The sequence below is a fragment of the Ailuropoda melanoleuca genome, chromosome 3 (genome assembly GCF_002007445.2).
Source record: "Ailuropoda melanoleuca isolate Jingjing chromosome 3, ASM200744v2, whole genome shotgun sequence".
NCBI classification, from domain to species: domain Eukaryota; kingdom Metazoa; phylum Chordata; class Mammalia; order Carnivora; family Ursidae; genus Ailuropoda; species Ailuropoda melanoleuca.
In genome coordinates, this window is record NC_048220.1 from 67844897 (window position 1) to 67870601 (window position 25705).

Sequence of the window (25705 nt, forward strand, 5' to 3'; positions counted from 1 at the left end):
AAATGTACTCTGTTTCACTTACTCTCCACATCCTCTAAGCAACCTGGAAACCTCTAGCTTCCTTTTTGCCGAGATCCCATCACTCCTCTAGGAGGCCCTACTGGATAGGATCTAAGATACCTCCTATGCCAATCCATTTACACACTGGCACCGCTCATTCCAGCAAACTCTCGGAATGCTGCCAAACCCATGTCACAGCAACTCTCCTTCACTCCCTCCATGTTGTACCCAAGCATACACTCTTACCCACCTTTGGGATTCACCCACTGCAGACCACTCCCTGCCAGGGCATGTGCTCACTTTCCAAACACCTCTTTTTCCTCTATCCTAACACAGCAGGTGGAGAGCCACAAGCTCCTGAGGTTATGTCATACCTGTCTATATGCTTCTAGACATGTGCCTCCAGGACCTCAGAGGCCACACAGCAAAACCTCCCTTTCTCTGACAGAATTCAGACAGATTCTTTTTTTAAATTAATTAATTAATTAATTAACTCACTCTTCATCTGTTTAACCCATAATCAGTTACCTTGGAGGATGAAACCCAATTGTGTACAGACTAAAAGCAAAAAATACACACTTTCTCCCTTCCTCACCTTTGTGGGCATCTGTGTGTGGAAATGTGCCATACAGATGGGGGAGAAACAGAACAGCTCTCTCCAAAAAAACTTCTGCATAATCCTTCTCCAACTTCTAATCCTTTTATAGCTTCCTTACGGGTTAGGTTTCTACTCACTTCGGAAGTCTGTACCTTGATCTTGTATTTCACTTTGGAATCGGTTATCTCTGAAATCTAGTATGTAATATCTTAGCTGAACCTCTCAGTTTAATATCCTAGTCCTATATTACCATACATACAGGAGCCTCTCATAAAAGTGTAACTTTACCATACTCATCTTCTGGACACTGCCAGCTGTTTACCACAGAAACATGGCATCTCATATTCTTTTACAAAAACTGTTGGGTGTCAAATATTACAATAAGAACAAATTAGACGTGAACAGTGTTTTAAGGTTTACAAAGGCATTTGTAAATGTTATTTCATTTGATATTCAACCCTGTAAGAAGGCAAAGTAGTATTATTATCTCTACTCCTACAGGAAAAAAAAAAAAGGCTCTAAACAGCTTAATTGGCTGAAGTTTTCATGGGGAATACATGGTAGAACCAGAACCAAAGCAAGTAGTGGTTGATGGGAGGAGATGGGGTACATATGGGTATTACTAAACTGCAAGCTAATTTCCTCACTGTAAAACAGGATTACTGTGAATACGAACTAAGTTAATACGTGTAAAGTTCTGTTAACAGTAGCACAGGCTAAGCACCATATGTTTGCTATTGTTATTGCTATTGTTTTATTCCAGGTCAGATTTAATTTCCAAACATTAGAACAGATAAAATACATACCACCAAATAAAACTATTTATCAACTAACAAATAATAAGTTAGATTACACGGGTATCAACTCCAGTTCACATATTCAAGAGACCAAAAGGTACTATGTGTAGCTTCCATAGCTCCCCAGCCATCAATGTCGCAAAGACATTTGTTAAATATAAATATGGGGCACACAAAACAAAACAAAACATTTGATGGCCTACAATTACCATTAACCATCATTTCTTTTCACTCAAATCACCAAAAATTTGACAACTATTATTATTTATACATTCACTGAAAAACCATTTATTGCAGAGCTCCTATGTATAGGGCAGAGTGGTAAAGCAAGGATGCAAAGATGACCAAAACATGGCCCCTGACCTAAGAAGCTCTTAAATGTGTTCTACAGTGATAGCACCACAGCTGAAAAAATTTCCTAATCCTTAAATATCTTTTGTCAGAAAGCTTAGTTGAATCAGAAAATAACATTGGCAATGGATTATTATGGCAAAAGCATGAATTAATTCAGGCCTACCTAGGACAATTTCTTCTAATCATATAAAACACAGAATGACAGTTTATCTCTTAATTACAGAAGCCACATGCATATGATAAAAAATTCAAACACTATCGAAAGAGATAAAATGAAAACTTCTTCTCTATCATTTCTTTAAAGACCCCATGCTATTTTCTTTTTTCTTTTTTTTTTAAGATTTTATTTATTTATTCGACAGAGACAGCCAGTGAGAGAGGGAACACAAGCAGGGGGAGTGGGAGAGGAAGAAGCAGGCTCACAGCGGAGGAGCCTGATGTGGGGCTCGATCCCATAACGCCGGGATCACGCCCTGAGCCGAAGGCAGACGCTTAACTGCTGTGCCACCCAGGCGCCCCCCCATGCTATTTTCCAAACTGTCATTAACTTTCTTTTTTATCTATGTACCCATAAGCATGTGCACACAAACACAATACATTTAGACATATATTTTCTCAAATATATGTATCACTGGGATGGCTGGGTGGCTCAGTTGGTTAGGCGTCTGCTCCTGGCTCAGGTCATGGTCCCAGGGTCCTGGGATCGAGTTCTGCATTGGGCTCCTTGCTCAGTGGGAGCCTGCTTCTCCCTCTCCCTCTGCCCCTCCAACCTGCTCACGCTCTCTCTCTCTCTGACAAATAAATAAAATCTTTGAAAAAAACATGTATCACACACATACCCTCAAATAGAATATCATATACACTGTTTGGCAGTTTGCCCCCCAAAGCACACACACACTTAAACATTTATTTTAGAGTTTTCCATACTAGTACTGAAGACTTCTAGATTAATATATCTAACTTTGTATCAAAAAACAGGTGTCAAACAAAAAATTATTAGAAGTCCTTCTTACAGAATGTCAAATTTAACTGAGAAACAACTGAAATGTTAAATCACTGGCACCTTTGTCACAGATGAGTACCTGCGTTAATTCTAACTTATCAACAGGAAACAAATATGTATATTCTGTCATAATTCAACTTTTAAATTGTAATCTTTGTTTTTTTCTTCCCCAAACAATGACAATGTTCTGCTGGAATCTATGGATTTACATCACTCTTATTTCCATCAAAAGCCCAAATACAAAGTCTATGAGGAGGCCACACAAGAAGGTAAAGAAACAACAAGAACTCAACAGAAAGCATTGTCATCTTAAAGAAAAATAAAAGAATCAGTTTTTTCATCATCATAATTATAATATGATCTTACCATGTAGGCTTTTAAAGCAAGGAGAGCTAGTCTCAACAGACTCGACAGCTTCCCACTCCAACTGCCCTGTTGGGATGCTACTTGTAGACTCTTTCTGTAACACATCTCTGCAGCACCCATCATTCCTTGGGACTGATATATGTATGCCAGCCACTGAGGAACAGAGAGAGAACAGAACCGAAAGAATTTAAATTTAGTACATAGTGTGGCACTCTACTTCCAATAAATTCAATAAACTTCGATGAACTTAAATTTTTAATTTAATTATTGGTAAGTTTTTGTGCCCCCCAACATCCAAAAATCATAGGTTAAGAAAGGAGTAGACATTCTGCCCACTTTATCAGCAATAGCTTACTAGCCACACCACTTCAAAGTCTTTTTAAAGAGTCTTCCATGATGGGAAGTCAGGAACAAAATCAAAATGGAATGTAAAATCAGATATATCATGTAAATACTGCTCAAAAAGAAGTTTGTATAGCTGTAGTAACCTCCAACAAAGTAGACGTGAAGACAAGAAATATTAAGAAATAAAAGGAACTGTTTCATAATTATAAGAATCAATTAATTGGAAGATATAACACTCCCACATTTGTATTCACCTAATATAGACACAGAATTAATGAAGTGAAAGTTGACAGAAATGAAGGGAAAAAAACTACTCAAATGCAGAATCAAAGTTGGAGATTTTAATACACCTATCTCATTAATGGTAAAGAAATAGACAAAAAACTCAATAAGGATATAGAGGATTTAAACAATTAATCAACTTGACTTAAATGATATATTTAGAAAACTATACTCAGTAACTGCAGTATACACATTCAGTGAAAATGTATATGCAACATCTTCTAAATCTGACCATATACTGGGTCACATTTCAGAGAACTAAAATTATACAGTCTACTCTGATTAAGTGAAATTAAACTAAAAATCAGTAACAGATAACTGAAACAGGTAACTCCTCTCCCATATGAGAAATTTTACAACATGCTTCAGAAAAAAACATGGATCAGGACACCTGGGTGGCTCAGTCAGTTAAGTGTCTGACTCCTGATTTCAGCTCAGGTCATAATCTCAGGGTTGCGCTAAAGATTCCCCTGCACCCCTCCCCGACCCCATTCGCTCTCACTCTAACACTCTCTCTCTCAAAAAAACAAGAAAAAAACAAACCCCCACCCCCCAAAAATGAAAAAGAAAAAAGAAAAAACCCACGTGGATCAAAGAAGAAATCCCAATGGAAATTAGAAAACATTTTCAAATGAATGCCAATGAAAGCACTACATAAAATCTTGGGGGATGCATATATTGGAGAAAGATGGGAAATCTATGCTGTAAGTTTCTATCTCAAGAAACTAGGGAAAAGAAAATCTAAATCAAAAAAAAGCAAAAATAATATAGAAAAGAAATCAATAACATGTAAATAAAGTATAATGAAGAAAATCAAAACAAAAAGCTGGTTCTTTGAAAAGTTAATAAAACTGCTTATTATCAAGAAAAAATTTAGAAAACACAATTACCAATATAAGAATGAAAAAGGGAAAAACATTACAGATTTTCCAAAGAAGGTATATCATGAACATGATATGATAAATGATATATCCTATATATATATATATATATAAAATGATAGAACCTACAACAAAAATCATATGTAATTATGAAATAGTAAATGCTTTCTACGTTAGGTTGAGAATAAGAAAAAGAATGTTCACTTGCCTTACCACCACTTCTATTTAAAATGTGTATTCAAGGTTATAAACAGTGCAATATGGCAAGAAAAAAAATCAATATACGAATATTGGAAAGAGAAAGTAAAACTTTATTATTCACAAATGACATAATTGTGTATACAGAAAACCTAAAATCATTTAAAAAAAATAAGTGAATTCAGCAAGGTTGTTGAGGGTCAACATATAAATATCAACTGCATTTCTAAGTGTTTAAAGCTAACATACAAGAAAAAAATACCATTTGTAATCCAACAAAAAATATCAACCACCTACTTATAAATTTAACACAAAAAAATGTAAAAACAACTCTACAATGAAAATTGTAAAACACAACTGAGAGAAATTTAGAACCTAAATACTTTGAGGAAAATACCACATTTGTGGATAGAGAAATTCAGTGGTATTACTTTATCAATCCTCCCCAAATTAGACTACAGATTCATGTAATTCCAATCAAGATCCTAGCGGGGCTTTTGTTTGTGGGGGAAGGAGGCAGGGTAATTGACAACTTATATGCAATTGCAAAAAACCTAAAATGACTTTAGACACTTGAAGGAGAACAAAAGAAGTTGGAGGTCTTAATATCACCTCCACACATAAAAACTAACTATAAAGCTATAAGGAAGAATAAACAAATAGATAATGGGGGGCGCCTGGGTGGTACAGCAGTTAAGCGTCTGCCTTCACCTCAGGGCGTGATCCCGGCGTTGTGGGATCGAGCCCCACATCAGGCTCCTTCGCTATGAGACTGCTTCTTCCTCTCCCACTCCCCGTTTGTGTTCCCTCTCTCGCTGGCTGTCTCTATCTCTGTCAAATAAATAAATAAATAAATAAAATCTTAAAAACAACAACAACAACAAATAGATAATGGAAAAGAAGGAGCCCTATGAGACCTATGGATACAGTCACCTGATTTATGACAAAAGCATCACTACAGTTCAGTGGGTACAGAATAGTCTTTTCAAGGAATGATGCTGGGACAACAAGTTTTTGTCCATATCCATATCTATGGATAGACATATCCATAAGATATGTCTACCTTATGATACACATAAGAAAGGAATGAACCTTGATCCTACAACACTAACAAAAATTAATCCTGGATGGATCATTTACCTAACATGTGAAATGTAAAACAAAAATTTCTAAAGGAAAACAAAAAAATATCTTCAGGAGCTTAAAGTAAGCAAAGCATTCTTAAATAGAACATTTCAATAAAGCATTAACCATCAAAAAATGGTAAGTTAGATTTCATTAAAATTAAGAACTATTCATCAAAAAATAATATTAACAGAATGCTAAGCCAAGGTATAGACATGAGAAAATACGTGCAATACAAATACCCAAAACGTGCTTCAATCCAGAAAATACAATGAATTCCAAAAATCAATAAAAAAAAAAACAGCCCACGAAAAACAAAAGAAAAGGCACTTTATAAAGAGGATATCCAAAGGTTCAGTAAGCATATGAAAAGTGGCTCAACATCATCAGTCAGGTAAATTCAAGTTAAAACTACCACAGGATACTATTATCTACCTACCAAAAAGGGAACTATTAATCACATCTAGCAATATCAGCAGTTGGAATGCTCAAAATTTGCTGGTGGGAACATCAAATGGACAACCATTTTAGAAGACTGCTTGACAGGATCCTACCAGAGTAAATACACATATCCCTTATCACCCACTGAAAGACACAGGTAAGGACAGACGTAGCAGCATTACTCATGATAGCCAAAACCTGGAAATAATCCAAATGTCCATCAAGTGTATATTCGTACGATGAAATGGAAAAACTATGCCTACATGAAACAACAAAACGAGTCTAACACACGACACTGAATGAAAGTAACCAGATACAAAAGAATAGTCTGTTCACGTGATGTTCAAAAACAGGAAAACTAAACAGAAGTGACAGAAGTCAGAATAGTGCTTCTCCTTTTTATGTGAAATAGGGGGAAATCAAAGAGAGGCATGGGGAGGCAACTAGGTTACTGGAAATGTTCTGTATCTTCATATAAGTGGCAGCTAAACAGGTGTGTATGTTAGTAAAAACGTAATGAGTGGTACTTTTAAGATTTTTATACTCTATCCTTTGTGAATTATATCATAACATTAAAGAAAACACACATTATCTCTTAAGACTCTACTTCCTATATAGTTTATCTTTTAATTTTTCCCTTTTAGTTTGACAAGGTATTTTCCTCTTGATGATGAAATCATCAGTATCCATTTGACCTCAGAATTATATTATCTTGACTCTCATATGGCAAACTTGAAGAGAGGGAAAAAAAAGCACCATCTTCCTCCGATGATTAGGGTAAAAAGCAGACTTAGCTTACATAATCAAACTACTTTACGCCTTTAGATAATCTTTTTAAGCAGGAACATCAAAAAGTTGTTTTAATGAAAGATCAAAATGAAGAACAAATTATAGCAAAATAAGCTTCTGTAAAATTGACATCAAAAAGTCCGTTTGATAACTTTCTCTGGAGCACAGTGGAAACTGTAGTAAACTGAATACAGTGATTACATGTTTTTCTGTGTTTTAACATCAATAAGAATAAAGTACATGGTGATCATTATGTGTTTGTCATTGTAGATAACCAGAGCCAGTTAAAAGGACATTCTGTTGATTCAGATATCCATAACTGTCTCAAAAAACATTAAGTAATCATTAAAATCCATGAGTTACCTCCATTGTAGCTAAAGAAAAACTACAATGATTCTCTCTAAAGGTAGAGTTAACATCATGACAAAATGTTCGAAACACTTTAGCTCTCTCACATCAACACCATGTAAAAGACAGTATTCTCAACATTGTTTTAAATCGAGGAAATTTATAATCAACAATTTAAAAAGCTTTGAAGCAGCGTAGCAGCAGATCCTAAATTAGTATTAAACTTCCTTAGTCTTCCCAATCACAATACAGCATACTCTAAATCTTGAAAATGATATATGGTGAGTTTAAAGGCAAGACAACAAAATGGAGCTTAACCCCTGTTTTCATCCAGTATCATGAAGCATTCTAATTCAGGACTCATGTATGAAAGGAGAAAATTTACCTGCCAAGCTGGAACAGAGGCTGAGTTGGACATGACTGCTTTTTGCAGCTCTTCAAGTACAGCGTCTGGGAGAGGGCTTTGTGACTCCAGGAGTGGTTTACACTGAACTTGTCTCAAAAGTAAGATAACAGCTGGCTGATCAGGGTTACTTTTTAAATTCTAAAAATTAAACCCCAAATAGAAATACATCAGATAGATTCTTGAATGTTAAGTGGCAATTAAGCTATTCTCCATGTTGGAAAAAAAAAATCTGAAAAAAATTAAGAACTGCAAAAGTAAAATAAATAAAACAATGAACATCTTAAGAACATCAAACTTCACATTTAAATTAAAATTGATAATGCTATTACTGTCGTTTTTAAGTCATTTATTTTAGATTTAGTTTGTCTTTTGACTTGTTTTATTCTTAGGTGATATCCTGAAAAACTTAAGTTCTGAATGTAAATAAGTGAATTAAAAATACATAAAATTAACAGTGAGGGCTAACACTATTCCTCATTGGAAGAAACTAGACAAGAAGAGCTATAGTTTTTTTTCCTTTTTCAATCTCTTCACAAAGATATTCATTAGATGTCCTTCTCTAGGCATAGACTTACTAAACACTGTAAGAGAAATGACTCTTATTCCCATTTCCCTAAGCCATTATTTATACACAAACACGCACATAGAATCATATATGTATATGTACCTCCTTCCCTATATATATGAAATTTAAGAAACTTCTCTAAACAAGACTTCCACTGTTTTAAACATTTCCTTCTTTATTGCTTGTCCCTCAAAAATATACATCTTTATTTTTTAAATTAAGTCATAGTCTTAAATATATGTGATTGCTTTCTTCTAAGAGATTGGAACAAAAAATGATACGATTCATAAAAGTATCCCTTACTATGTCATAGAGAGAGCGTGGCAACTGTCAGTTGCTTATTAAACACTCACTGCATAATACTAATCTGTCCTGAATTTAGATGGAATTCTTCAATAAAAGAGAAAATTTACTATTCTGCTTTTCAGAGAATTCAAACACCAAAGGTATCTTCGAAGACCCATTCTTCTTTCTCTGTAAAATTCATCTCTGCCCGCCCTCCTGCCCCCCAAAAAAATTTCTAGAAAGAAAATACAATCTCAATCTGGTTAAGTATTTATGAAAAAAGATGTTTTCAGAAAAAGTGATGTTTAAAACTCGTATTATTCTTTCAATTATTTCTGAGTAGGTTTATGAAACTGATTCACTCATTCAATACATATTTATTGAGCCCCTACTATGTGTTAGGCAAGGTGCTAAGGATTTATGCACAAAGCCTATAATCCAGGTATGCAAAACGTAGCTTCAGTCACCCACTTACTCCTCATTGTCTTTCTATGGTTCAGAGCTTTAGAAAAATACAGAGATGCCAGAAAATATACCATTCTGAAGGCAGTAAGCAGAAATCAAAGGAAAAGACGTCCTCCATAATGGTACCCCCCCAACAAAGACCTACGAAGTCCTTGAGTCCTAGAGTCAGACAAAATGTGAGTTCAAATGGCAACTCAATCATTTTCTAGCTGTGAACTCTAGTGTAAATTACTTACCTTCTCTAAGCCTTAGCTTATCCACTTATAAAAAGGGAATAATAGTAAGTATTTATGTCATATATTCTTGAGAAGTTCAAATACAAATTGCCAAATGTGCTGACTGGCTTACAGGAAGTACTAGTAAATGTTGGGTGGTGTCATCACCACCACCACAAGTGCTTTAAATAACATGCATTCCATGTTTAATGTTATCTTCTAAGTAAGATAAGAATCCATAAATCTCAGTGCTCCATTTGATAATAATACCTTTGTGCAGAGGGCTTCAGCTTCAGATATTCTTCCTGTGTCTATTAGACCAGTGACAGCTTGGGAGAGAGACCACTTTTCAAGAGATTGGTTATAATCCTTAAGGAATTCTTTGTCTTTAACTGTTAACAAAAATGTCAGTGTTACTTTCTTCTGCAATTTATAACATGTTCTCAGAGGAGTAATTAGTTGCTAAAGAAGTATTACAATTAGACTTAACAGGCATATATAATTTTTAAAACTTTCATGTATTACAGGAATACCATAGACTATCTTAGTACGTGCCAGGTTTCTGAAAAGTTTCACGGTAGGAATATTTGTGGACAAATAACTTAAAACTTTATAGACCTGTGATTTACATAAAAAAATCACTTTATGGGGCGCCTGGGTGGCACAGTCGTTAAGTGTCTGCCTTCGGCTCAGGGCGTGATCCCGGCCTTATGGGATCGAGCCCCACATCAGGCTCCTCCGGTATGAGCCTGCTTCTTCCTCTCCCACTCCCCCTGCTTGTGTTCCCTCTCTCGCTGGCTGTCTCTATCTCTGTCAAATAAATAAAATCTTTAAAAAAAAATCACTTTATCTACAGTAAAACTAAAAATAATTCACTGAAAAAAATTAAATATTTACTGTGCTATAACTGATATATGATAAATTGCACATATGCACCTATTCAAACTGTACAATCTGAAGACTTTTGACATGAGCATATATCTATGAACCATCACTACAATCAAGATAATGAACGTATGCATCATCATAAAGAGTTTCACCCTACCCCTTTGTAATCACTTCTGCCCCCCACATACCTCTCCTCTTACTGTCTGTCTGCAGGCAACTGCTAATTATTTTCAGACACAATGGATCAGTTTGCATTCTCTCAAATTTCACATAAATGGAATCATAAAGTATAGACCCTTTGTCTAGCACTTTTACAACTATAAACATGGTAAATTACATTTCCAGTGTAAAGCGACTATACTCCTAGGATAAACCCCACTTGATCATGATATATTGTTATCTTTTTTATGCGTTGTTGGATTTGAATTGCTACAGTTTATTATGAATTCCTGCATTTGTAGTTCCACAGTATTCTTGTTAGTCTTTGCCTGCTTTTGGTGACAGGGTAATGCTGGCCACACAGAGGAAGAACCACCAACTTTTCTATTTTCGGGAAGGGTTCATATAGAACTGGTATTATCTCTTCCTTAAATGTTTGGGAGAATTCATCAATGAAGCCATCTGGTCCTGGAGTTTACTTTGTGGGAAGATTTTTAACTATAACTTCAGTGTCTTTAACGGATACAAAGCTGTTCAGTTTATTTTCTTCTTAAGTGAGCTTTGTGTCTTTTAAGGAATTTGTCCATTTCATCTAAATTGCCAAATTTAAAGGTGTCAACTTGCTCACAAAGTCCTCTGACTAGCCTTTAAATAGCTATAGTGACGCACCCTCTATCATTTCTGATGTCTGGCTAGAGGCTTATAAACTTCTGTGGATCTTCTCAAAAAACTAGTTTTCACTTTTGTTGATTTTGTTTCCTATTTCACTGATCGTTATTATTTATTACTTCTTTTCTTCTGCTTACTTTGAGTATAAGCTCCTCTTCCCTTTTCTCATTCTTACAGAGAAGCTGAGATCACTGATTTGAAGGCTTCCTTATTTCCCAATGTCTACATTGTTCTACATTGTAGAACTTTGAAATGTTTTTTTCCTTCTCATTCAAACGGTTTAAATATTTTCTAACTTCCCTTTTGGCTTATTCTTTAAACTGGATTATTTAGAAGTATGTTATTTAGTTTTTAAATATTTGTGAATTTTCCAGATATTTTTCTGTTATTGGTTTTTAACTTAATTCTATTGCATTAAGACAATACGCTTTATATATGATTTGAAGTCTTTTAAATTTATTTAGAATTTTTTATGGGCCATAAGATAGGTAGGTAGATGTTCTGTGTGCACTTGACAATGCTATTATTAGAAGTATTCCATAAGTGTCAATTAGGTCAATTTAGTTGACAGTGTTGTTCAAGTCTTTATTATATCTTTACCGACTTTTTAGTTCAATTGTTTTGTCAATTACCAAAAGAAGAGTACTGAACCTCTAACTACATAATTGTGGATTTGTCTGTCTCTCCTTTCAATTCTGTAAGTTTTTGCTTCATACATTTTTTTCACAAGTTTCTTTTTTTCTACCTATTTGATTGTAAAATACAATGCAGATTTTATATGTTTTGAAGATCTGTTACTTAGTGCCTAAATGCTTAGCACTATTATGTCCTCTCGATGAACTGATTCCATTGAAATGACCTTCCTTATCACCGGCAATATCCTTTGCTCTGAAATCCAATTTGTCTGAAATTAGTATTACCATTCCAACTTTCTTTTGATTAGTGTTGGCATGGTTTATCTTCTTCCAACCTTTTACTTTTTAGGCTATTTTTGTCTTTAAATATAAATTTATATTTCATCTGTTTCTTTCAGGCAGTGTATAGTTGGCTCTTGCTTTTTTATTCAATCTGACAGTTTCTCTCTTTTAACTGGGGTTTTTAGACCATTTAACTTGACTATTGATATGGCTGGGTTTAACTCTAATGTGTTACTTGTTTTCTATTTGTCTTATCTAAGTCTTTGTTCCCTTTTCCTCTTCTTTGAATTATTTTTTATGATTTCCTTGTATCTACCTGGTGGCTTATTAGCTATAACTTTATTTAGTATCTACTTAACATTTTAAAGTATTCATCTTTAACCTGCCACAGTCTACCTTTAAGTAATATTATACCACTTCACAGTATAAACATTTTACAACAGAATATTTCTGCTTCCCCTCCTGTTCTTTGTGCTATTGTCATAATATGTGCTTTAAAGAGTCAATTACAATTTAAAGAGATTTCTACCATGTCATCTGTGGATCTGTTTCTACTGATTGATTTATCTCACTATGGGCGGTACTTTTTCTACCTTTTTGCATGCCTATTAAGTTTTAACTGGACACCAGACATTGTAAATTTTACCTTGTTGAATGCTGAACTTTTTGTATTCCTGTAACGTTCTTGAGCTTTGTTCTGTATGCAGTTAAGCCTCTAGAAAATGATTTCATCTTTTCAAGGCTTGTTTTGTCAGATGAGATTATTCAGCCTTTAGTGGAGGGCTAATTGTGCCCACCACCCTTTTGCAATATCCTTCTGAGTACTTTACCCTGAATTCATTATGTATAAAATGTTTTTTTTAAACTTACTTGAAGCAGAAACAGCAGACAACAGTGCCAAGTACAAATCCATTCTCTTTGGCTGAGTGTTGTTCACTAGAGCCAGTTTGTCATCAGCATGACAGGCTGCCATTAGCCCAGCCCAGACAGCAGGATCACCTGAACAAAGGAATATAGTTAGAAGGCTTGTTAATATCAACATATTGCTGAAAACCTATAAAAAATGAAACTCAGAGTTTATAAATACCAAAAAATTAAATTAAAAATAAAATATATCTCTAGAAAAAATCCATTTTCTTAAAGGAAATGAATTTATACTTCTTTTCAGAAGACACATTACTATATTCATCTTTCAAGATTTGCCTTTTTTTCAAAATACAGCAGAAGATGAAAAATATCCTATTAAACTCTTCCATGGCTGCTTAGCTCAGTTGCCTAGAGTACTGCGCTACTGTGGAAAAGTTGATTATATTCACTTTCACTGGACACCAAAGGCAAGTCTCAAAGAGACACTTATGGTCATCACTCAAACCCTGTATTAAAGGTTCAGTCATAAGAAAAGCAAGATAATACTATTTCTCAGTTTTTAAGAAAAGTTCGAGCCAACGGAAAAGCTCAAGACAACTCCATTTACCTATGTTCTAACAGCCAAGCATGAAAGTCATTTTATCATTCCGAGTGAAGCAATTCTAGGATTATATATCCCTTCATTGATTTGATCATTCCTTCTTTCCTTCACACCTTGACAGCAGCTTCAGAGGAGAGGGGGAGCAATGGACTGAGGCGGTAATAATAAAGATAATGCATATATAGATGCCTCTTTTAAAAAAAGGTAGTTGTGAAAAGAAGGTGAAAAAGAATTTAGAACTTAGAAGAGTTTTTATTTTTTGGTCTTTTTTAAGTCATATTTTACAGGTTAATATTTGCATGATCACTATCTTAGTCCTGTTATGCTTAAAAAAACAAATAATTTTGGGGCCCCTGGATGGCTCTGTTGGTAGAGCATGCAACTCTTGATCTCAATATTGGGAGTCTGAGCCCCACACTGGGTGTAGAGATTACTTAAAAATAAAATCTTCCCCAAAACCCCCAAACAAACAAACAAACAGAAAGACAAATAATTTTAAAATTCCACAGGGGAGCTAGTTAACAATATAGTCATTTAAACAAAAATTTTAGCTTAAGTTTTATATTTTTTCTTATCTAACTGTTCCATCCAATATATATCCCATATGAAATGCCTGAAATGTATATCTATTTCACTTACAGAAGATCAGTATTACTGCTAATAGTACAGGAATCATTAGAAATCCTAGGCAGATAAAAAATTTTTACAAAAAAATTAAATGCATATCTCCATATTATAAAATAATTTCTACCCAAGACAATGACTACTTTATTTTAAATAACAAAAGACATAATCAAATTCCAGAATAAGGAAATGGGAACCATTCCTTAGAATTCATAAGATCTGATTATTGTATAATGAAGGACACGTGACTAAGTCTTAGATCTGGGTTTTAGTTCTAACAATGCCACTAGTTAAATGTGTGCCAGCTTTCCCTCAAGGACTCATTTTTCTATAAAACAAGGCAAGTGAACTAGATGATGGCTCAGGTGTCATCAGGCCAAAACCCAAAATTCCAAATGAAGTGGACTCAATTTCTGAATATTAACTTATTTCTAAGATTAAGTGAAGAACTCCTTCAGGGATCTTAGAGTATAGTTTTAATTTCAGGAGAGGAAAAGGATATTACATGGCAGTAATTTCTTCTGTCACAATTCAAAAGAATTGCTGCTTTCATTAACTCTTCCATAAATAATCAGCAACTCAAATTCCCTAAGAAACCAAGTGATAATATATGTATATACTATGAACCTAAAACTTTTTAAATATAATTTGCTAAAAATACCTTTTAATATTACAGAAGCACTAACCTAGCAGAAACCGGATTTTTTTATTTAATTCTAAATTCTTGGAATTATATTTAAATTTCTGAAAAGACTCCTTTGAATACCACCTATCAAAACTATACTTTGATATAGTTCTACAAAGGATAAAGATCTACAAGGATTAGGTATATAGCTACTACACATAACTACAATTATATCTACTTTCACTGGACTCCAAAAACAAGTCTCAAACAGGCACTCATCTTCATTACTCAGTCCCTGTTTTAAGCAGCTTAATGTGATGACTCTAATTCCTTGACTATGTATTTCTCCAGATAACATGGGAAAACAAGAAGATCATTACAGAAGACCTTGCCTGGGCAATCTCACCTTTCTAAAGTTTACGCCACTCATGCAATCAAAAGATAATAGATCTTTTATCATTCTAGATCCATGGTAAAAATCCTTGAGAGTAATTCTATCTAATACTTTCTTGAAATAACCTCTAAAAATCAAAACCTTATCCAATGTATAACAAAGACAAATCCAAATGTTTAGGGTCTTTTATTGTTCTATTACATAAATGAAACAAAGGATAAACAACAAGATGTTGGTTTGTTTAATTATTAACTATTTTGTGGTTTAGTTAGGATCTTTACAATTTATTGTGAAGATACCACTGGACTTACTTTGTACAATTTGCTTCCTAACAGTCCCTAGGCAAAAGCAAAAGTTTTATGATTTAACAAATGTTTGAAGTGCTGTGCAGGGAAAAAAAGTATTTAATTCTCTATCTCACATTAAAAATACCATTATGTAAAAATACACACTGATAGGTATTCCAGTCCTCTAGCAATGATAATGGAAGTATAGTCATGTGGTCATAGGCAGTTCCTCAGTGATCAATCACCTAACTCAGGTGAGGCGACCACCTTGACATTCTAACAGTTACCCTGGAAGATTTATCTCCACTCTTTAAGGAGCTAACTACCCATAAAAATAACTAAAATAACTAAATATGTTCATTAAGTAATTTAGTAGCTATAGGTAAACCTCATTAAACCAGATGATGAAAAACAAAAATAAAACTACTTCTTGAAAACACACAATTCAGAGTTTCAATAAAGAGTAATAAAGTATCTTTATGCAGATATTCCTTTCAGTCTGCTTCAAGAATTGATTATCTCTTTATCAGCAGTCAAAAGCAAGATAATCAAATAAAATGCAAAAGCTTAGAATATTTTCTTAAAATTCCCTTATTTCATGAAATGCAAACTTTTTACCTATAGGCCACAAATGTAAGACCAAAAGAATCTGAATTAATGAAATGGATTATATTATATTCACCTGGAGAAAGAAGAGCTGCTTTCTGAATGGTCTTCAGTGCAATATTGTTTTCAGTTTCTGCTGAACTGCTTCCCATAGCTAACTGATTTACTGCAGTATACAGTAACGCCTTCTGCATAAAAGAAAAAGAAGAGTGTTAACCAGTTATCCTTATAGCTCCATGACTTTCAAATTGACTAATAATAGGACTATGTCGGGTATGATGTGACTTCCTAAACCTAGGAAGAAAAATTATTTTGTTGTTTCATCAATAATCTTATTTAACAAGTAGGACATTTCCTTTGTACTGAAGAAAACTAACCTTTCCATGATTTGAGTCCAAAATATGAGCCACATTTCCTGCTACAGCACCTCCCTATAATAGAAAATATTTAGATAAATGCATAAATTTTCACAAATAAAAATAAACACTGATAAAAATCTTTCCACTAAATATTTGAAAAGTTCAGTTTTATCACATTCACAACTTCCAAACTCCTGAAGTATCAAATGATTACTGCTTTAAGAGACAAGTTTAGTACTTCTTTTAAGTTTAGTATTTTTATAAAAAAATCTTTTCTACTACAATCATTTCAACTCTGCTCTTTTAAAATACTCATTAACGGTGCAAAAGTCACACAATTTTACACCAAACACAAGTACATATTTCCTAACAATATAAAAGAATGTGAAAGAAAGACTGAAAGAGAAACAGAATCCCAAAACTTATTTTAGGATTAACATGGTTTTACTCCATGAAAATATAGTGTTTTAAAAATTTCTGTAGTTCCTAGTAAAATGAACAGTCAGAGGACCTTGAGGCAAATCAATGCTTCAATAATCAACTCAAAAGTAAAAATGAGAAAAATATATACATCATAGTTTTTGCAAAGTCAATTTGAAATCCTTAATTTTTAAATTCAGTTAGACATTTTACCTGGGTAAGAAAGTGAATTATGGGAATGATTTTAATTCAGAAGTATATGGTTCTCCTAATTTTGTACTGGAATTGTATCAGAAATGTTTTACACATCATATTTAGCATATAATGAATGCTAAAAATGATCTTTAAAAATATGTCACTATAAAACAAATAAAAGATGGATTAAAAAGAAAACAGAAAACATAGCAGAATAGAGGGAGGGGTCAGGGGTTAGATCTGGAATGACCCATCACCACAAATACTAACTGTAGTTTTGCACTATTGCTATTTATTCTCTATGTCTCAAGTGTCCTCTACAAAATGGACATGAATTGCAGCTACTTCATGTGGTTGTTGAGATTAAATGACAAAACATATACAATAGCTGGCACATAATAAATACTTCATTCTAGTATTTAACAATGATGCTCTTCTAGGTTCTTCGAACTACCATGTGCAAAAACCAGTAGGAATAACAAATAAAATCAGACCCACACAGACTTAAGACGTAATAAGTCTTAGACACAGTAAGTATTCAAAACATATTAGCTACTACCATTATGTTTACCCACTAATTAAGCAACTATGAAAGGACATAGTAACCAAAGAAATTAACAAAATATTTCATAGACCCCTAAAAATATCTAGCTATTATGAACTAAAATATAACATATAATCCCTTTTATAGAACATCAATGACTTCATGTTGAGATTCATATTTTTAGATTTTAGACATTAGCGATGTTCTAGTTCTTATTTTCTTATCTTTAAAGAGCTTTTAGATAAAACTATCTTTTGGGATTCAAAAAACACAACAGTTAATTCTTCTTAAATGGCAACATTATAAACATAACCTAACCACATAGCCATTAACATAATCTGTATGTATTAAAAAAAAAAGTCCACCTACTTCTTTGTATCTTTCATAACACCCAGAACAGTACAATAGTACATGGAAGAAACTCAATGTACTACTTACTTATCGAATGACTAATGGAAAATCTGGTTGATTAACAGAACTCCTCTGCTGTATTAGTTATTTCCCAGAATGATAATGTCAATATTCTAAAAATTATATTACTTACTATATCACATGTTATTTTATCTTTTTGCCAGAATTTAGAACATTACTCACCTTTGCACTTCGGTGAGTATACTGAGTGACTACTCGGGACAACAAAGACCAAAGAGCAGGATCAGCTGGGTTACTACAGAGATCATCAAAAGCAAAAGACTTAGAGATGGGAGTCACTTTAAATCACAAAAAGTAAAAGCAACGAACATTTTATTTAGTACCTAAGTGCAAAATCTTGTAGACACCTAAAACAAGTTCATATTAACAGTCTACCTGTGAACGAAAGTGCCTTAATTTCCAGAAAACATATCTTCTATATACACCAAGAGTCCTTATGAAAATAAGAAGGAAAAATCAGCAATATGGTAATTACAAAGCCATTAAGAAAAGCAAAGGAAATTTAATATGTTGTGTTCAAGGAAAAGACAGAGATGAAAATTGTGAAAGGAAGATAAACTTCATTTAGAACACTGTACTGCTGGGGTGTCTGAGCGGCTGAGTTGGTTTTGGCTTGCTTCATGATCTTTGGGTTGTAGGACTGAACCCTGCATGGGGCTCAACGCTCAGCACAGAGTCTGCTTGAGCTTCTCTCCCACTGCCCCTCCCACCATTCACGCATGCACGCATTCTCTCTCTCTAAAATGAGTAAATCTTAAAAAAAGAAAATAAAACAAATAACCATTATTGCTAGTAATAAGAGCTTTCTATTTTCTAAATTTTGATGACATTAGTGAATGTTTGAGTGGCCAAAAATTCCTAAAACCATCATGCCGGACAGTATCAAATAACAAATGGACCATATCACTAACTTGAGAATAAGTAAGGACTTCTGTATTAAAATGATTGTATCAAATGATTACACCAAACTTAAAGATTCACCAAACTTAAAATGAGATCCAGGCCTTAACTTACTGAATAAGTGCAAAATTTTTGTTCACTTTCTCCTTATCAACTGAATTTTTTAAAAAATCTTTATAGATGAAATAATGTATATAGTCAGCTACCTGGTCCTAAGTGCAATTTCATAAAACTACATTCTGTTTTACAAAAATATATGCTTCACTAATTTTATATTCTTAGTCGGTCTAAATGTCAAAGATTAGGTCATCAAGTGTAATTACTCCAAGTTTACAACCACAGAATTTACCTGTGAACAGCTTTAGATGCTTGTCTCTGCACTGCCACACTGCGGCCCTGCAGTGCATAAATCGCTGAAGTAAGAAGGCACTTGGGATAATCATCTTTCTGTTTGATGTGCTTCAGTAATTCATTAAGTGCTGCTTTTGACAGTGTAGCATCCTGCATTGTCAATCCCAGAGCACACAGGGCTTGAAGGCTTTCTGTGGTTGGTTCCTTTAAGATAGAGCTGTAAATATTTTTGTCTATTAGCCATAGTACAGTAGTCTGTAACTATTAAAACATATTTAACATTTAGTAAAAAAGCAATTTACTTAAAGATTCACCAAACTAAGCCCAGCTTTAAGATAAATCTAAAACAGATTCCTTGGCTTCCAGGGACAGCAATTTCCCTAAATGTCTAAAGCAGTTCAAAATACCAAGGGCCTTTCTTTTCTGTTCATTATACCTAAGTTTTATAAACAACTATAAATAGTGTTTTGGGGTCTGGGTTTTAGAAAAATAACCATATAACCACATAAATAACCACAGATATCGTAGGCTGTTATTTTACTAATTGATTTCAAAAACATAGAAATAGTTACAAGTTATACGGGTATAGTTTTTAAAGCTTTAATTTTAAATGAACTTTATCAAGTTAACTAGAAAAATAAAGAGGAAAAAGTCTCTTTGGGGACCAAAGAGGCCAAAAAATGTGCCAGTTAGAACTCCCTTCATTAAAATTTTAAGATCCTATTAGATCAGGTGATCAACTACTCTTTTAAACAAGTAAATAATACACACAGAGTACAGGATGGTTTTGAAGGACTGGATGGATCCAGAACTAAGAATTAAGTCACGATCTCTAGCTCCACCTATGACTGTCAGTTCACAACCAGGTCAGTCCAATCCCTCTTGTTCACCAAAAAGTTCCTACAACATTAAAAACTTGATTTTACATCATTCCAATTTTTAATCCAATGTTTAAGTATCTGGTCATGTTAAGTGTTGATGTCAACTATACATACCATTTAAATAGCAATGTCTTGGCTACATCCATTTTTCCTTGTTTATACTCCGTTATCGCCAGAGCTGTCAAGACATGGGCTTTATCCTGCTCTGATTCAACAATCGACAAGGCTCTCTCATAGGCTGTTACCAGAGTTGGAAACAAAAACAAAACAATATAAATACAACCGTGATTGACAGTGAAATTTCTCCCTTTCTAAACCTATTTTTTTAAAAGGTCTAAATAAAATTATATCTTATTGTTTCCTTATTTTCAAGTGGACGGAAAAAAAATAGTCCACTATATTAAATAATCTAACTTGGTTTAGCTGGTCCGAGGTGATCCTGGGGATATCATTATGATTATGAGACATTCCCAAACTTCTACCTTCCGAATCTACAGGGAAGTCTTTTTTCTTTTTTTAAAGATTTTATTTATTTATTTGACAGAGAGAGAGAGACAGCCAGCGAGAGAGGGAACACAAGCAGAGGGAGTGGGAGAGGAAGAAGCAGGTTCCCAGTGGGGCTCGATCCCAGAACGCTGGGATCATGCCCTGAGCCCAAGGCAGATGCTTAACGACTGAGCCACCCAGGTGCCCCAACTATAGGGAAGCCTTCAAGGGACGTGAAGGCCTGCAGCCATTGATTCCATGGAAATTTCCATGTGCATACCTGTCACTCCATCAAGCTGTAGACACTTATAGTGAGCTTTATATATATATATATATATATATATGAAAATGTACTCAATTTTTGGAGAAAATGAAACACACTATTACCAATAAGTCAAGGTCTTCACTTATCAGAAATTTACATTTAAGCAAAGACCTGCTTTTAAATGCTAACTCTACTTTAAGTGATCTTGGGCTAAGTTTCCTTATGTAAATAATTAAGATAACGCTCAGCTCATAACACTGCTATAAGGACTATTCACATAATAATGTACTAAAGGAGGGAACAGATAAAAAAATACCTAATATCATTCCTGACTCCTGGTTGGATTTTAATAAACAACTGCAACCTCTACTCCCATTTCAATGTTCCATCTTTCTGTATGTAATCTTGTTGTGATTAAATTCCACTCAGTCCTGGAAAAAGTAAGATGTGTCCTTTAGCTTCATACTCACCTTTGCTGCTATCTTTATACAGACCTTTCATAAATAAAGCCAATGCAAAACCTATTAGGTCTTCCAACTCTTCAAGGGGTGTTGACTTAAAAGCCTGGATAGCTTTATCATATTCACCAATGGAACTAAGAAGCAAAACATAACTTACTTTCAATATGAAAAACAATTTTGGCTTATATCATAAGAATACAGACAGATTATTATACCAAGTTTCTTTTAATACCTTCACATACTTTAGAAAAGACATATTAAAATAGAAGGCATATAATTTATTTCAAATAAGATGTACTGGGGCAATTTAACTTCACACTTTCCTTTAAATTACATGTGAAAATGATTAGTTCTACAAAGTGTCTTTCTTATTAACAAACTTGAACTAAAATCCCAAGGTATAAAAATAATTTCAAGTTGACTTTTTACCAAACTCTTCACTCTTAATATATTGGTTGAATATTGCTCTATGAGTGTGGTTCTAGTATCTCTGACAAGCTTAACAAGCACAAAATACCTAGTTAAAATCAAACCTAGCCTTTGTATAAACTGTTTACCTGCATACCCTTTTTTTGGACAGTATAAAGATAACCTAAATTCCACAGACAGCACTACAGATTATCTTTTCTGTATTTAATAGTAAGAAAAGTAAAAATTGTTACATATGATACTACAGTACAACACTTTTTTAAAGTTTATTTTATTTTTTGGAGAGAGCATGTGGCCCATGAGCCGGGGGGTGACAGGTTGGGAGAAAGAGGGGAGAGGGAGAAAGAATCTTGAGCCAGCTCCACACTCCCCAAGGAGCCCCACAGAGCACTCAATCTCAGAATCCTGAGATCATGACCTGAGCTGAAATCAAGAGTCAGATGCTTAGCCAAATGAGCCACCCAGGCACCCCTAAGGTACAATACTTTTTAATAACAAAAACATAATTGTTTTGCTTATTTAAAAATGAAGAGAAGCTGCCATCACCTGGAAAGGATGCACTGTGTCCTTGAGGTTCTTATTTTTCATATCCATCACTATAATCAGAAACTCTATATTTAATGTGTTATTGGAAATCTTTTCAGAAAATCCTTTTAATTTTGGGGGTGGTGTGAAATCTAAAAATACAGGCAGTCTTTGACTCTAAAATTAGTCTCATAAAGGTGAAAAATCTTAAAAATAAAAAAAATTTTATGGTTTTTAAAGTCAAAAAAACTCAAATTTTGATAAATATTTTAGTGAAGAGGGCTTTCATACACACATATATTAAATACACATACATACGTATATTAAATATATAATACATATATTAAAATACATACATATACTAAAAGTTGTGTGTGTGTTTTTTTTAATAAATATTATCTTCAAAGAAGTGTTACTTTTGTAGAGAATAGAATAGAACTAGGAAGGGCACAAAGGAGGGGCTTTATTTTATTTGTAACTTTTTCTTTGGAAAAAAACCCTGAAGACAATGGACAATTTTAAAGTCTGTTATATTTGAGCAGTGACTATTCATTAAATTATGCTGTATACTACTTACTGCATTTTCCATGTTTAGTATATTTCATAATAAAAACATTTAAAAAGACATGATCTATTTTCAATAGAAGATACAGATTTTTTTCTAAAATATTTACATTATATGATGGGGCACCTGGGAGGCTTAGTCAGTTAAGCATCCAACTCTTGATTTTGGCTCAGGTCATGATTTCAGGGTTGTGAGATTGAGCCCCATGTCGGGCTCTGTGCTAAGCACGGAGCCTGCTTAAGACTCGCCCTCTCCCTCTGCCTCTGCCCTCCCCTGTCCCTAAAAAAAATAAAAATAAAAATACAAAATAAACTATTTACATTATATGAAACCAAAACTAAAAACAAACAGATACTATAACAGAATTTCTTACAATCTATCTTCTCCTACAACAAAATCTTAGAAATGACAAAACTATGGACTCCTAAACACAGCAATTTAAAAGAACTGGAGGGAAAAGCAGTCAGAACAATAATATTTTCCTGTCTATGAATATGATTCAGTTACATGGGTATAAAAGAAAATAACTGGCTACCTCAGATCTCTACTATGTACCTCTTTAACAGATGCAGGCACTAATCCCAAAATATCAAACTACAGTTTTAACAATGTGTTTCAAACTGGACCATTCAATTTGGGGGCAGTTTTCAGCTTGAGGAACACCTCCCTAATTTGAGCCAAAAACCTTCCTCCCATAATACTTCTGTTCTCCAGACCTAATTCTAATCTTTAAAATAATTGGGTATTAATCTTTTTTTTTTCCTTTTTTTAACTCTTTTTGAAGTCAAAAGTCTTTGAGAATCTGAAGAAAGCTATATGGCTCTCCCTCCATCCCAAAATGCACATACACAAAAAATCTTTTGTACTATTTCTAAAGGATTTCTGGATCCTTAGTGGCCATTCCCCATGTTAAGTATAAACACAGCAAACAAATCAGAATAAATCCAATTCCTCTTCCAATTAACTAGAGTTCTATTACAATAGACAGTAAGTGCCTCTCTTTGAAATGTTCTCTTGTACAGTCCACAACCATCAGTTCTAAAACTGCTTCTCGCTAATGCACAGTGGCCCGAGGTATCAGTACAGGAACAGGAAACTATTAACAAAGCCCAGTATTGAGGGAATTACGTATCCTTGGGAGATTATTAGCCTACTCATCTATATATGCCCCACTACTCTGGAAATTCATCACCACCTCACTAGTCCAATAGCTTTCACCAGAAAAATCTAGTAAAGTCACAGAATTAATGGGAAAAAATATGCTTACCATAACAATCTGCCATAATTTCTTACTGTAACATTGTAAGTATCTTGGTCTTCCGCACTCTGTAACAATAACATTGCCCTTAAAAAGAAGGACAAGGCATTTTAAGTTACCTATGTGCAACAGCATTCTTTTACTCTTCTTCTTTAACAGAATCTACAGATTTTTGTTTTCTTCATTTAATGCTAATTCTTTAATGCTGTCATAACAACTTGTTCACATAACAACTTGTTTGCAACAAGTTGGTAAAACAAAAGCACTTAATGTTTAGATTTTAGACTATCAGGAAAATTACTTTAATAAAGTGATCTCTTACTAAGTGAAATCATTTATCATACTTGAGTTTTAAATATTCCAAAAAAACCCTTAATCTAAATATGGGAAACAATGGTGTCACTATTTTAAGTTTTGACATTATCTCAAGTATATAGCAAACAATCTTAAAAATATTTATATACCAGTAGTTTGAGTTAGGAAGTCAGGAAATTGAGTGCTTTCATGTGTCCTTACCTGTTACAAAGAGAAATAGATTAAAGCAGTATTTAGTTAAGAAAAGAATCATAAGGAGTCCCTAAAGGCCTTATTTGTATCTTGTGTTCAGTCCCCTTTGGACAGGCGAAAAATGTCTTAACAACTAACAGGAGTTGGATGTTTAGCAAGATTTTTGTTTTTACTTTTCTTTTCTGTTTAAAAAGGATTATCTAGGGAGAAATATCCAAGGAAAGTTTTTAATATCTATGATGTTACACGAAAAAAATTTGCCAAAGCAATCTAAAAGACAGTATTAGTATATTAAAAACTATAATGGTTAGATTTATACCTAATTTGTGGTTTTAAGCCTCAAACAGTTGTCTAAGGCAGAAAACAAGAGCAGTGATCAGTCAAGGAAGATAGTGCATATCCACATGACTGTAGAGTTGCTATCTTAAGTTAAATGTTTAACTACTAGTGTTAGACTCACGTTTGTGATTATAACATGTATAAAAAAAAAGTAAGCACTGTAAAGCTGTCTAGTCTTCTTTGTTTAAAAATCCTGCTCACTGTTGTATTCTACCATATTTCTACAGTTTCTTTACAGGTAAGCTTATTGTGACACTGAAAGAAACAGACTTGTGGTTTTTTATAAACCTCCACATACACCTGGAAAAATGCCTTCTTGATTATGTAGCCTCCAGTACCATCTAGTGATGACTCCTTTGAACTACCAAGAGATCCATAAAAGGACATGGCAAAGCATTTCGGGCACCTCAATTATTTTTTATAGGACAAGGCTTCTTCTAAGTACTTTTTAGATTTAGGGCAATGATACATGGAATCAGGACTTTAAACTTTTCACCTAGTATTCACGACATTAGTAGACATTTTCTTATTTACCAATCAATTCATTTGCAAAGAATAAACCTTCAAGTTGATTTCACCTCCTACCCACTCCTGGTTGGTTGTTTCATTCGAGTACTCTGTCCCTGTTTCTTCAACACACCAAGTCCACTCCTGTGTTAGAGCGCTTGCTCTTGCTGTTCCTTCTGCC

The 25705-nt window shown here is 33.9% G+C and overlaps 1 protein-coding gene across 4 annotated transcripts in view; it reads right to left on the minus strand.

Moving 5' to 3' along the window:
* TTC37 (tetratricopeptide repeat domain 37) overlaps nucleotides 1-25705 on the minus strand; it is an 82738-nt gene that overhangs the window by 11789 nt on the left and 45244 nt on the right. For all 4 annotated transcript variants that reach the window (XM_034656522.1, XM_034656521.1, XM_034656524.1 and 1 more), the window contains 11 exons: nucleotides 24181-24258; nucleotides 21404-21528; nucleotides 20297-20420; nucleotides 19300-19518; nucleotides 18213-18285; nucleotides 16478-16531; nucleotides 16177-16288; nucleotides 12967-13095; nucleotides 9734-9855; nucleotides 7913-8071; nucleotides 3119-3271 (listed from right to left, as the gene is read on the minus strand). In XM_034656522.1, coding sequence (XP_034512413.1) covers nucleotides 3119-3271; nucleotides 7913-8071; nucleotides 9734-9855; nucleotides 12967-13095; nucleotides 16177-16288; nucleotides 16478-16531; nucleotides 18213-18285; nucleotides 19300-19518; nucleotides 20297-20420; nucleotides 21404-21528; nucleotides 24181-24258 — 1348 coding nt within the window. The remainder of the gene's footprint in view (nucleotides 1-3118; nucleotides 3272-7912; nucleotides 8072-9733; nucleotides 9856-12966; nucleotides 13096-16176; nucleotides 16289-16477; nucleotides 16532-18212; nucleotides 18286-19299; nucleotides 19519-20296; nucleotides 20421-21403; nucleotides 21529-24180; nucleotides 24259-25705) is intronic.